We start from the raw sequence: 15,281 nt of genomic DNA, 5'->3' as shown, positions 1-15,281 counted from the left end.
CAAAATGGAGACTGAATTTAACACTTTAATGGAGCAGAGCACAGCTTCTCTGGACAACCTGTACCAGTGTCTCAAAACCCTTACAGGCAAGATTTTCTTCTCTGTGCCCAAATTACATCTACCTTTTGTCTTTGTCACTACAGGACATGGTAAAAAGTCTTCCTAATAAATCTGCTTTAAGTATTAACAGGGTGCAATAAGGTATCCCTGGGGCCTTAATCCCTTTTTTCTCCCATCTCTGGGGGCATCACACAACTGCCGGATGGAGAGTGCATCCACAGTTCCACCAGCCAAGCCCCTCTTCCCATGGGAAGGATTCCCCAGTCCCTGCCTTGATGCTCAGGGCATGGAGAGATGTGGAAAGAGCAACCTGTGAAAACTGAGACAAAAATGGCTGAGTGCCTCAGCCTTCTCCATGTCATCAGTTCTCCTGCCTTATTTACTGGGGGAGTGAAGCACAATTTCTATCTGGTTTTTGGGGGTTTTGGTTTCTTTGACTAATGTTCCTGTAGAAGCCCTTCTGGTTTTTGACACATCCCTTGCCAAATCCCCCTCCAACTGAGCCTTACCCTTCCTGATCCCAACCCTACACATTAGGGCAGTGTACCTATATTCCTCCCAGGACACATGAATCCTCCCTGATTCCATTAATGCATTTTCTTCTTGTGCTTAATTTTCACCAGAACGTCCTTACTTGGTCACTGCTCTCCTGCTCTTATGGCCTCACATAAAACAATATTAATTTAAAGCAATTTAATCACACCAGACTGCACTGTCTCCATCTCCCTACACACTCCATGCTGATGTGAGCCCCAATACCTGGACAGAGGAACAGCTTTGTCATCCTACACCAGAAAAAAAAAATGGGGTTTAGATATAACCCTAGAGATTGTCCACATTTTGGTAATTGGCTAGCAAATCTAATAAATAAAGCTTAAAGTATTTTAAAATATGTATTTCTTTCAGAGGAGTGTAGCAATATAGAGAGGGTTAAATCTGTTTTACATTACATCACTTTATTGGCTTCTGTAGCTCACATTAACAATTTTGGAATTAAGCCCAAGTGCAAATTGTACTTGGAGATTCTCAGCAGCACATGATCAGTACAGCATTTTATTCTAGCACTTTTCTAGCATTTCTTCATCTAAATAGCCACAATTTATACCAACTTCTTCATGCTATGACAAACAGGAGCACCAAATCCTCACTTTGATACCCCCATGCTGAACCAGAAAAAACTGAGGCTACAGGTTCTACCAAATTTTTTATATCCTACATAGGAAAATAGACAAATCAGCTCCTTTCTTGATAAATAAGTTACAATTTGATCAAACTATGAAATAGGAGCAGTTCCCCCAACTGTGTTTCCAAGATTCTTTGCAGATGGGTGACAGAATGCTGGCAGGTCAGTGCTGGAAGAACAGGAAGGATTTCACTCACAAAGCCATCTGCAAAAGTAGCTGCTCTTCCCAACCACAATGCTCCAGCTGTTTCCATTATCAAATATAAAAATCAATCCTAACACAAACATTTATGAACTACTGAGGTACAAAATGAAACCTGAAGCTGCAATCCTCAAATCTCACACAAATATGGATTTCCAGGATCAGGTCTGTGGCACAAGGGTATCTACTGAAATATACATCCTTGATAAATATTTTATAGATAATCTATTTCAATTTTGAAGCCTTAACCACAATTGGAATTACTGCTGGACAATGATGTTGCTGCCCACAAAGAGTACATACTCCCAAAGTGATAAATGAAGGATTTTGAAAGAAGTGAAAGGGGAGAGAACTGACAGAAATAAACAGGTAGGAAAAATGGATACAAACTGGTTGGCCACTAAGAGAAGATGACTGCCAGGTATTGATATAAGAAACTCATTTCTCTGAGTGGAGGTGAGACCCTCTCCAGCCACATCCAGAGAGACAATCTGGATTCCCTGTGTGGCTCTGGCTGGGCACCTTAGACCCTGTCCCATAAAAGGGCAAAGATGTTTTCCCTGTGCAATAAAATGTTGAATTCTTTTTCCCAAGGACCCCTGTAACAGGTCAAAGCAGCTGTACAAGACTGCATTTCAAGTGCTGTATGCACAACCACACAGCTTCCCCTAGCTCCTGCTGAAGACCATAGTTCTGAAATTAAATGTACTTTCAGAAAGGGATTGAAAGAAAAAGAATAAAAATTTTTAAATCCCCTTCAAGCAAGAAGTTACTTTAAAAATTGTAGAGAATAACTTACTTTTTCTTCCTCTAATTAAAAAAGGTCTGCAGCACAACAGAAAGACACCTGCTCTGCAGTATTCCAAGCAAGCTGGAATTTACAATACACACATTAGGACATTCTGGTGTCCGGTTTCAGACACCAAAACACTGAAATCTCCAACAGGGAACAGCAACAGAAAAGGCAAGAAAGAAAACCATAAATTTTCATCGCTTTTTGCAACTAACTCAGGAGATTTAACACAATGTCTCCACAGCAGAGCTTAGAGGCAGGAATCTTCTGCTGATCTCACTAAGCTTTATGTTCATAATTTCCTGTTTAACTGGAAATGGGCTTTACTCTGGACTAAAAGGCAGCTGGGACAAGTGAAACCTCATTTCAACACTATTGATGAATGTGGTGCACACAGATGAAGAGAAAATCTTTACATATCTAAATAAAACATTGTTTCATTATTTGGTTCTACCATTCTTATAATGTTTTCCCATTCTAGAATGAAGTTTGTACTACTTACTGTAAAAATTAATGTTAAGATACCATTAATTCAAAAGGTCATTTCAAGGCTACATTAATCAAAATTATTTAGAATATTAGTGACACTAATGATATTTCTAAAGAGTTTAGCATGTGAAGCTTGGCATGATACATATGAAGCTGACTGCAAAAGCAAAGCATCATTTTCCAAACATTTTATGAAAATCTGTATTTTGCTGTACCAAAAATGCTTTCAATCATGGAGTCAATACATCACACTCAACATGTAGGTTTATTATGTATCAAAGATGTTCTCTACCTTCATAATATGATGAATATTTGAGGGAAACCACTTTTCTTTTTTGTGATTTCAAAATCTGTCTATATTGATGTGTTGCTGCAATATAATGCTGTGTTAGATATTGTGCAATGGCATTATTACGTAACATTTATCTATTACTAAGTAATATCTAGAGATCATTTATAGATTTGTGACAAATAATAAGAGAATTCTCCATCACTAACTGTTACAGCTACTGCAATAAAATCCATAAAACACATAAATGCACATAAAATACATCTTTTATCAGGTTACTATTTGCACATTAGGCATATGAGAACGAGATACTAAAATTTCACTAAAATTAAGGGGGAGAAAATCACTGTGGTTTTTTTGAGGATTTTTCCCCCCTCGTGCCATGTCTGTAGCATGTCTTCTCTTCACCCACAGCTTATCAAATGTTTGATTCTCTAATGCAATCTTTTACAATTAATGTCACTGTAGCTCTGCTCATGCATGGCTCTAGAATTATCTTTCAGTATCTCACTCATCAGTGATGAACAGTGGTGACCTGCCTCAGCATCAACCTGGCCAGCCAGGAATTCTCTAACAGATGTCCTCATTTCCTTCAGGATGCAAAACCAGACAGGTGAATGTCACTGAAAAGGAAATCTTACCTGAAAAGTCCTAACTCCTAAAAATTAATACAAAATCTGCAGTCATTTTCACATTACTTATTCCTTAGTGTACAAAATACCTAGCACCACGGTTTATTTGCTACAATGCATATAAATACGTTACTCCACCATTTCTTTTATTCATATAATTTTTCTTTGTTTAGCAATTATGCTCTTTTGTCATTTATGGATGAGTAGATATAAGGCAATTACCCACACATGATAAAAGAGTGTTCTCTTATTACAAGATATCATTGCTAGAGTGATATCTTTGTAATCAATAATATATGTAAGTGCTTTTCACTTAGAGCAACCTCTCCAAACTACTCAGGCAGGCAAGTCAAGCACCCTGCTGCTATGGCCTTGCAGTGCCTTTCCCAGTGCCGGTGTCTGCGCAGCTCTGGGAGCTGTCACACTCAGCCCTAACTCTAGGCCTGATGGCAGCTTCTCCTGGGCTGAGGTCCCCATCACCATGGCTGGTCCAGGTCAGAAGATGTAGCAGCAGCAATGTTGTGGCCCTGCTGTGATCACCTTGGCAGCCTTTTCCAGCCCCACTGTCCCTGGAGCTGTTGGCTCTTGGACTGTCTCAACCCCAGCCCTAACACTGACCACAGCCCTAACCCTAGCCCTTACCCAAACCAGTATTATGGGTTTTGCAGACCAGAAAGATGTAGGAGCTGCAATGCTGGGACACTGCCAGCATTGCCCTGGAAAACCTTTTCCAGCCCCACAGTTCCTGGAGCTGCTGGCTCTTGGACTCTCCCAACCCCAACCTTAACCTAACATCAATTCTGATGTTGCCTTGATTCAGAAAATCAAGAAAAAGAGTAAAAATAATCAAGATACAGAACACAATCTTCCAGCACAGCCTCTCAGAAATAAGAGATTTCATGGAGCATCTTGGAGAGACACTCTCAGGGATGCCAGCTACTCCTAATCTAGCTGGCAGCAAGCAAATCTAAAGTAGTGAGGTTGTAAACTAATTAGGACAAAAATGCAGGGCCACTTGCAGTGTTCTAAAGTAATTTTTGCTTTAATGTCTTATTTTTCAAGTTCCCTAAGCAATATATTGTAACTAGGTATCATTGATCTGTTTCCAGCATAGAAATAATATCCAGACAGCACCTAAGAAAAAGGAACAGGTGTCTAAAATCAAGTTACACCTACACCATGCTTAACAACTGCTGTATATTCTGTACTGTGGTCAGACTGCAACTTGGAAGTGGAAAAGCTGTGAAACTACTGATCAATACAAATCCAAGCTGAATCCCCTCATCAATCAGAGCACAAACACCCATGAAATGAGCTCTGTGATTTGACACAAGACAGGTAACTTATTAAGTGTATTATCAGTAAACAAATGAAGCTATCTCTGGCTTTCAGCCAACTTCTCTCAGGAAGCCACACTAGAATTTCCACAGTCAATTAGTACAAAGTGGGTTTATTACCACACTTTTGTTTGTAGAACTGAACATCTGCTATTAGCAATAAATATAAATAATCAAGGACGGCATTGGAAACACCAGGCTGATTTCAAGAGATTTGTTCCATTTCAGAAAGGAAAATGATCCCATGAATCAACAAATGTTACTTTTAAAAGCCACAGCATACTTGGTGGTACAGAAAGATGTGAAAAGCAACAAAAAGAGCTTTACAAGCATCAGCTTGCTGCATGTCTGTGGGAGTGATGAGCCCCATGGGCAGCACAGGGATAGGTGGAAGCATCAAGAGCGTTTTACCCAGTCTTGGATAAAGGGTCACTCTTCCTGTTTATGGAATGGATGTAACATCAAGGAAGCACAGCTATGAAACCAAAGCAGTCTTACCTGATAAATATCAGAGAGGCTGCTGCTCCCAGAGTCACTGGCAATGCTGCACCCTGACTGGCTGGAGGGCACGTGCGTCACCTGGGGATGAGGATTGTCCGTGAGGTGCATCTTGGTAAGGTCAGCTGGAAGCTGAAAATAACAGGAATTTGGGGAAAGGTAGGAAAAAGAAAGGAAAACAAGATGTGTAAGTTGGATTTGAAGACAAAGTTTTTCATAAAACTTTGGTTACACATTTAAATTTGTATTTGAATTGCTGAATTATCGAATCAAAATCAAACAGAATTTGAACCTGTAACTTGACATACATTTTGAGAAAAAGCTAGTTTAGACTAAGCTGACCCAATCACACTTCACTTTTCATAAAACTGATGGAAAACAATGCACCTTTCATACAAAAAAGGTCTTGGATATTAACAGCTAAGTGACATACCCCAAGATGACAAATATATGACACTGGCCAAACAGCACACAGTATTTAACCTTAGCTGACATTGCAATCCATTATGAAGAAGCAGGATTCCTCCTTATAAGTTCAATTTATGCACCTTAGTTCAGGAATAACCTTTAGAAAATATCAGTGTAGAACAAAAAGTAATGTAATCTAAATAAAACATTTGGTCTGTAAAGGGCTTTAAATTTTCTTTAAAGAAACGAGTACACAGAATATTATGAATTTTGGGTACAGCTATGTACAACAGCACTCCTATTTTATAAATCTATCTGTAAATGAACACACATGCAGATATCTAAATTTGCATGTGAAGTTCACAACCATATTCTTTCTATTGAAAAAAACCAGCAGTAGCTTTTAAAGACTTAGAACTGCACGGGATACTGTCAAATGAAGTCCTTTAATTCAGCTGCTTGTTTGGTTTTTTTTTTGTCCTATATACTTATTTTTAAAATACTGAATTATTAAAATTTAATAAAATTTAATAAAATTTAGGGTTTTTTAATTATTCTCAACTACATGAAAAGCACACTGTATCAAGGAATCATAGATTCTCTATGTGCTTTTATCATTTTTAAATTATACAAGTTACATACTATTTCTTTTTAAAAAATAGTTCTGATGCAGAAAAAGTCCAAAACTACTCCAACAGCATCAACTGTTGTCATAAAAATTAAAAGATTTCTTCTGTAAAACAATTCAAATTCCACACAATCATGTCAGCTACTAGACAGTAGTAGTAAACTAAAGGCCAATACTGGAAAATACTCTTGAGCAGGTATCAACTTTATACATACTGACTAAACTTAAGAGAAGTGATTAACAGGTTTTGATTTACCATCACAATTCCATGTCCATTATCTGAAGAACACACAAGAGAAGTACTTCACCAAACACCAGTTCACATATTTTCTGAAAACACAGATGGCACCAGAGGTCTTGCCAAACCTTCCCTACACCCAGGGAAAAAACTGTTGAGACCCTCTGACAAATGCAATGTAATTTCACTATTAAAATTGTGATAAGGAACATGAGGGATCTTGCATCCCTTGCAACTCCCAATGACATTCTCATTGGCAATGACTACTCAAACACAACAATCCATGTGGGCTATGAAAGCAAACATTACTCTTCCTCACTATCCTAATTTTTACCTTATTCTAGCTTTGTTTTTCCCTAACAAAAGAAAGAATAAAATACCCAACCTGTAAATTCATATCTATGGTCACATGAAAAGGAGAAAGTCTGAAAAGCAAAAGGTTGCTAAAATCCCACAAAAAGCCCAATTCAAGCAGTAGGGGGAAGAAAGCAGGTTGGCAGAATAAGGATTAGGCAACTTAAGTTGCAGTGAACTTGATCTAAATACAAAGGAAACACAACACTTTAAAGTCTATGTTTAGCCACCAGAAAAAGTCTTACAGGCTGAAAATACCTATTTTCAGGATTTGAGAACAGCAAAAAGGTCAAAGCACTCAGGTGACAAAATTCAATCCAGTGGCCAGCAGCACTGGGGATGAGCTGCCATACATGGAAGAGCTGTCAGCACAGGGGAAGAGCTGACCTAACATCCAGGAGTTTTAGGAAATTACAGAACAAATCACCCCACACAGATCCACTGGCTCTAGCTTAAAGCCCACAGGTTTCCTGCAAACTCTTCAGGCTGTCCCCACCTTTATAACCTCCCTACTCCAACTTCAGCTTCAATCTTTTTGTCCATGATCAAATCCAATGCTGACTGTGGTAACACAGACATAAGGAAATCTAATTTAAGCTCCTTTCTATCCAGATTCTCAAACCTTCAAAACAGCTCCAGTAAAACAGTGAGCAGGACCAAGAGTAGAACCAATTCTGCAGGATTTCCCAGGAGAACAATGGCAGGTGCTGCTCTTTACCAACAACTGGTGCTGTTAAAGCCTGTTCTGGCTCAAAGACACCCCAGCACCCACACATGTGCACTGCCATGTACAGTTTGTCTTCTCTAATTTATTTGAGATTTTAAGATTCTTGTGATGAACACTGTCTTCCACACCTAGACTGAGAAGTGGGGCTCCACCTGGTCTAGTGGAAGGTGTCCCTGCCCATGGCAGGGGCTTGGGACAAGATGAGCTTTTAGGTCCCTCCCAACACAAACCATTCTGTGATTCTGTAATTCTAAGTACTGATGGAACAAGACATGGCTCTCAAAATAAACAGCTTGTGCATATATTTCGTGTGTCATTTTCACAAAAACCCACTGATGATCAAAGCACTGCCAGCCTTCCCAAAGGAGTATTTCTGAACAACTAATTAATCAAAACTGCTCTTCAATCCCCCTGCCAGCACTCCCCTTCACTTCCATCACCTATAAAGCACATGGGTATGTATGATGCAAAGTCCTGCTGGACTTTGCAATATATTCTTGCAAAAGACATTTAATGCAAGTTAGATGCAAGGAAACATCCCAATATCTCTTTAAATTTGAGAGAGAGATAAGGTTTATTTGAGACAAGTGACCTTTAAAGTACTGCTTGCCACTCTACTCGATCTCCCAAAATAAATCACAGCTTCTGTCTTTTGTATGTCATTTTTATTACCCAAAGTGATTGTTCTTTCTTGCAGAGCTCACCAGGCAGCAAAGATACAGAGAGGATGTTTCTGTACCTACATGACAGGGGACACAGGAAGCTCTTGCTGGTTGTGGCTGGGAAGTTGCTGCAAGTGACATAGAATTGTCTTAACTATTGGTGACCGTGACTTTTTTTCTGAAACTTAAAAATTCTTGTTACAAGAGCATCAGTATCCTGAAAATCCTGTGTTGGGAAACAAGGTCCACACAGCAATGTCCAACTATACCCACATTAGATGCTTTTGGATGCAGATATTTAGATCTGCAGTATCTTCTAATTATGTGCCCCAGCACCCCCAGACAGGAAAACCACAAACATTCTGATAAACACTCCAACAGACTACTTAGTTGCTACTTTAAACCACAACAATTTCATTTTTTCACAAGAAGGGATAATCTGGAATTGTAATATGAGTGCATCTGACATGCTGGCACAGCCTGTCCCTGCATCAGTGCCAGCACATCCTTGTGACTGACCTTTCCCAACAAAGGGATATTTAGGAACAAACCCCCCGTTGAAATGCCACACTGCAATTCAGAACTGTACCAGAAAGAAAGTTAAGAAAATAGAAGTTATCATCAGCATAGCCACCTTCAGCTCTGGGCCTCCTCTGAGTCAGGAAAACACAGTTGGTGATTACATCAAAAAATCCTGGATCAACTAGGAATTTTTAAAGCAATGTTGCAAACTGCAAGAGTGAAAAAGGAGAGGAAAAAAGACTAAATCCTTCAGAATCTCATCCTAATGGTAGCACCAGCCTGCCATGCCACACAAACCCAGAAGCACCAGCAGCCTGGACTTGTTTCTGTTAAAGGAATTTGAAGTTTTGGAAGAGGGTTCACAGGCTGATCCCATCTCACCTGTCAGGACACAGCCACGGTCAGTCCCCTCAGCCAGGAAAGAGAGGAGGTGGTGGGAGAGGACATGGGAGTGTAAAAGCCAGCACTGAGTAACATTTAATAAAAGGTGAGATACACAAAATACTAAACTCTCCCCATAGCAGACTTGAATACCTGAGGGGAAGACTCCAAAGGTCCAGCAGGAATTTTGGCTTTTTCCATCAATTTCATGGCTGCAGCCACCTAGCACCAATGCAAGGAGATGCAGCACTCCTGCTGCCAAACCAGAGAAATTCCAAAAAACTCTGCAAGCCCCAAACCTGTCCTTTCTCCCATTACATAATACAAAGTTTACTTAAAAGGAGTATTTTATTTGATTATTTTTGTTTGGTTGTTTTTTTTTTAAGAGACATCAGGACATCTTGGTTTTATAGAGTTACCGACTTTCTAAAAGTAGTTTGGAAACAAGAGCAGAATAATGATGTGATGGTCTCTCCCTGAGACAGCTGAGGTTCTGTTCTCCAGCAAGGACAGTACAAAGTTTAACAAAGGTGAGTACAAGGTTGTGTATCTACACCAAGTCTCGTGTCTGTAATTTTGAAATTAATTGGAGTGTAAGCTCTGATCCATGGCACAACTCACAGGCCAGCAGACAAGGACAGTGCATCTGCAGTGACATTTACTTCCCACGTAAACACCATTTACTCTCAGCAGTGAAGTCACACAGAATACAAGGGAATTAAATTAAAACCTAATTTTGCTATAACAGACTTTCAAGACTGCACATGCTCTGTCCAACAGAGCAAATGACGTGACCTTTGACAAGATGACCGCCCATCAACTTGTCTGAAAAGGACACAAAGTGATGGTCAGCCTGAGGACAACCTCCCTTCATGTTCTCCCTACAGAGGGTTTGCTAAAAATAAAGGCTATAGAAAGCCACTGCAGTGTTTAAACGGAGAGAAAGGCAACCACAGAATTCAGAAGTTAAGTTTTGTCACAGACTGGCCAAACTGCGACATTTTACTTTTCTAATTCCCTTTTTTTATTTCATGAAAAGGAATCAGTAAAACCTCTTTTGGCAGAGACCATGCTCTTCATCCTTTATTTCCATAGCAATTTACTTTAGGATTTGCTGGTCTCTCTGCCCTAAGGAAAAACCATCTCTGTGCCTTTGTACTACAAGTTTCAAAATAAGTATCAGTGTTTACTGTTACACTTTGGATAACCAAAAAACACATGCTGAAAAGGCATAGGCAATATGAATTTGCAAAATATTCTTGACAGAGGGACAAAAGACCTATGAATTATCTTTTCCTATGTGTAAAAGCTTCACCACTGTGTTTTAACCTGCAGTAAATTGCATGTATATTTAACACATTCAAAAAGATCCCACAATAAGGACAGTGGGCAAAGGACTCATCATGAGGATAAAAACAATTAGAGGAAGTACAACCCACTGCACTCTTCTGGCCCATTCCAAATTCAAATTAATGGAAAGAAAAAGGGCAATAAAGAATCAAAAGGTTTGCCCCTTTCTTTAAAACTCCTTGGTAGCAAAGTTTTTCTAGGAGCCCATATGGATGTTTACAACCAATCGATGCAGTCTGGACACAGCAGAAGCATCAGCCTCTGAGAGAACAGTCTGTCCTTTTCCAGGCTGTATAAGCAAATTTTCTGTCCTTGGTTTTACAGACTGTCAGTAACCTTCTACCTTATTTGCTTTTCTGAAGTTCCCTGAAATGCTGCCAGCAAGACCAATATTCAGAAACAACACAGGAGTTATTTTCCATAAAACACCCGAGGACGAGCGCAGTGCAGCCCTGGGGTGTCAGGGCACACATTCAGCTGCTGGGCCACTGAAAAACCCCCAACTCAGTGTGAAAACCAGCTCCACAAGACAAACAGTCCCAATTTTAAGGCACATTTTTTTAGCATTTTGTTTATTGAGGTTTTCCATTAAGAGGTTTTCACTGTTGTAAGCTGGAACCTATTAACACACGCTCGGAGCATTAACTGTGATGACACTGGGTAACCTCTGAGCCTTAGGAAACACTCCTGCACAGACTCCACCATACCCAAGTGGTTTAAGGACAGCAATTTTCCTTTCTCAGATGACACAGAAAGCCTGGACTGTCACAAGAAGCCAGTTAAAAAAAAAAAAATGTTGGCCTGAAGTCTTAAATATTAAACCAAATTGCCAAACTAAAAGACCACATAATCAAAGAGCTGAACAGGACCCCAGTCCTCTGAAACAGGAATTCTCCAGCTCCCACCTCTCCCCTTTCAGTGACCATGTCCTTCCAGTCCCTTCAAACACCATTTTTTATTTGATACCCTTGATTCAACACCTTTCTTACCTTTAATATTGAACTAGTTCTTCAGCAAATTCTACATTCCACCATCTTATTGACAAGCTGCTTTGATGGTCTCACTATGTGCTTGTGTCTCCACCATTAGCTTGATCATTTACACAAGATAACTAATTTATTTAATTCATTCTACTTTTCCTTTCTACAACCTACTGAAAAAAGAACAGCACTGCTCACTTGCAATCCTTTCTATATCCCACTTTCTGCTCTCCTCCATCCCATTCATTCCATCTAAGAAATGAAAAAGGAACAAGCCTCTTGGATGTTTTTTCTTGGCATCAGTAAATTATTTTAATCATCTCATATATCCTGCCAGTAAATCAACAAGAAACCACTAAGACCCACAACTTTCTGAAGTTGTTCTGCAGAATTTTCAGTAATCTTTTTCACAAGGATTTGTATAAATTAACTCTGCTTTATATTAACCTTTTACATACAAGCCACAATTCTCCTTCAAAATACACTTAGAGCTGTGTTAATGTGAGAGGAGAAAGTGGCTTCTCTGAGATACAAAGAGAGGCCACTTAGGTGTCCACAGAGAGAATAAGATGAGCCCAGCTGAATTACCCATGCTGACATCAGTCCACAGACTTAATGCAAACAAAACCATTTCCTCCTTAAAGACCACAGATGGCTCACCAGTGGCACAAAACCAGATTTCTTCAGCTTTTAAAAAGCAACAATGATGTCTGGGGGGGTGAGGTTTTTGTTGTTTTTAAAGCCAAGTGATGGCTCAAGCTTTTTAACCAACAGGTCCAGATAAAATCCTGTGCCTTTAATAACATAATGCAAAAAACCTCAGTGCCTATCCAACTACACAAACTTCATGACAATATTTATTTCAATGTTTTAATTCACTATCTACAGTATCTACTCCTGGTTTTATCTATACTACACACAAGAATCTCAAAGAAATAAGGACCAAGTTGACATCATTCATGGCAGCCTTGCAGTGCCTCAAAAACTATTCCTGAAGCCTTCCTAAAATATCTCTAGGCTAACAAGAAGGTAAAAAAACACACATAACACATAAAAACCATCTGGAAGAATTAATAATCCCTAGAGGCTGTTTATTGCCTCTGGTAGCCAAGAGCATTTTGGTCGTTGTGGCTCCTATAGCACATAGAAATTAAAATTCTCTGAAGTATTACATTTCCTTAGTTACAATAAGGTGATATGAGGACAGAATTTCAAACTATATTCTGGTGTTGCCTTAAACCACACATGTAATGCAATTTTAATTTGGTTTTCATATGTTTAAATTATAGATTACTACTATGCCTTAACTCACGATAATGCCAAGCGTCTGACACGCAAACAACTCAGCTCTGGAGAAGAAGTGGGTCTGAAAATTCACCCACAAAAAACTGTACCAGTAGTGATGGGAAACCCATTATAAAGGGAATATCCAGCAAGAAAACATAAGTGATGGCTGCAAAAAATGAAGAACAACTCTCCTCTGGTCCATTCACAAAGTAACATATTTAAAAATGTCAAGGCTTGTGTTTTTGTTATTTTGAATATGGAACAGGAATGTTCAAAAAGACTTATTTTACTCCAAATTTTACTCTTTGTTCTCGCCACTGAAAATTAATACAATAGTAAAAAGTGCCTTGTGTAAATAATTGCAGTAGAAAAAATGCGATGGGGACTAGTGATGCTCAGTTCTACAAGGAACCAGGAACTCCAGCAGCCTGACATTTGGGAACTCTCATCCTAAGCCAGTACAGCAGGGCACATAAAATTCCACACCTCCATCGACCTTCATCCACTAAATAATTTATCAGCTGCTAGCTGCAGGGATTGGCAAAATACAGCAGGGTGACAATTCCTCTTTACACATCCTCAGACTGCCACAGCCCTACGTCACAGCAGTGACATGCAGGTGCCAATCAGCTCTGGGATGCACCGAGCAGGCTCCAAGGACACAGGAGCACAGTGAGCACACTGACTCAGTCAGCACCACCTCTGAGCCAGGAGCTGTGCAAGAGGCCCTTGGATACTGTACATGCAAAAAAACCAAAGCAGCACCAGCCTTCCATTGGTGCTTCCACATTTTCTTTCTGTATTCAGCAAGAAATGCATTCATGGAAGCGAGAGGAGCAAAAGAGGGTGGTCCTGACCTAGGCTGTAGCTGTAAGGAGAATTCTAACAAAGCAGGTTTAAACCAAAGTCTAGGAGGAAATAAATTAACAGATAGGTGTTTATTTGCATAGTAAGAACTGATTTCCCATAAAAACAATACTTCAGGAAAAGGCTTTTTCTGTTGAAAAGTAGCACAATGTGCACTTGCACTTAACTTTAACATACTATACACCAGAGTATAAGAAACTCCAAGTTTTTTGGAGTAAATGGCCACACAGCTCATACTAAACTGTTTTTTATCTTAAATGCATTTTTTTGCCTGATAGTTTAGGAAGTTTTACAAAAAGTATCCTGCAAGTGGTTACAGAAAACAGAGTTAAAACTTGTATCAACGTGTAAGAAGAACTGTCATTTGTCAGTCCAAGCCCTCACTCTCCAAATGCCCAGGAATCATAGCACTGGGGAACCAAGAGGCTGTGTCCCCACAAAAAACATGGAGAATCAAAGCAATCCTTCTGAGCAGTGGGTGAAGGGGAAAAGGATCAGAAAACATAGGGTAGGAGAGACCATGAATACTCTGAGGAGCTTGCTGAAACCCCAAAAATTCCAAAGAGGGCTAAACCATGCAATGCAAAGCTCCCAGGAGGGAAGGGAACCATGAGGAGCCAGGAGAGGAGCTCAGAGAGCGAGCACAGCAAGAGATGACAGCTCTGTGATGCTGAAAGCTGGGCTGGAGCTACAGGCACAGACACAGAGACTGGTGGGAAAGGCAGGACTAAGGGGAAGAGAAAGACCTTACCAAAAGTGACTGAAAAAATAAAGCAAAGGACCAGTTGCTGTATTTGCTCTGAAAACATTTAAAATTCATACTACTGGGGCTACTTTCCATGCAAGCACGTCAGCAGAGATAAGGATGACATCGAATCAAATCAAGGACACACTATCAAAGCTCTGTTTTTCTTCTGAGGAACTGAAATGAAATCTTTAATTGCGTGAAGGTTCAAACTCAAGATCCTGGAGATCAAACTGATATCCTTTGGAATCAGAAGATGAGGTTACACTGATTTTAGTTATGAATAACCAAAAATGGTACCACATCCTTCTGAGAGGACGCCAGAAATAGGAATGGGACTGAAAAATTACTCTAGGTCTTCTGCTCTAACCCAAACACAAACTTTTACAGAGCAAATGTATCATTACCATGCTTCACATTATTAGATTTATATCAAACAGCAGAAAGAGAAGAGCACAGAAGCCTAGAGAAAATAAATTACCATCTACTGCCATAAGATAAGTTTCACATGCACCTGGGATCTTGAATTAAACTATTTTGCTTCAGGAAAAAAAATTTAAAAGCTTAAATGTTAATTCAAAAACTCTTATTTTCTATAAAAAGTGCATTATCTCAAAAAGCATCCATTTTAAACAGCCTCTATAGAAAC

General features: G+C 39.5%; 1 protein-coding gene across 12 annotated transcripts in view; it reads right to left on the bottom strand.

Moving 5' to 3' along the window:
* RAPGEF6 (Rap guanine nucleotide exchange factor 6) overlaps positions 1–15,281 on the bottom strand; it is a 122,110-nt gene that overhangs the window by 41,834 nt on the left and 64,995 nt on the right. For all 12 annotated transcript variants that reach the window (XM_036391432.2, XM_036391441.2, XM_036391436.2 and 9 more), the window contains one exon: positions 5,484–5,615. In XM_036391432.2, the coding sequence (XP_036247325.1) occupies positions 5,484–5,615 (132 nt within the window). The remainder of the gene's footprint in view (positions 1–5,483; positions 5,616–15,281) is intronic.

This window comes from Molothrus ater, chromosome 15 (genome assembly GCF_012460135.2).
Source record: "Molothrus ater isolate BHLD 08-10-18 breed brown headed cowbird chromosome 15, BPBGC_Mater_1.1, whole genome shotgun sequence".
Taxonomy (NCBI): Eukaryota; Metazoa; Chordata; class Aves; order Passeriformes; family Icteridae; genus Molothrus; species Molothrus ater.
The sequence above is the reverse complement of the archived record's forward strand: the minus strand, read 5'-3'. Positions and strand labels throughout refer to the sequence as shown.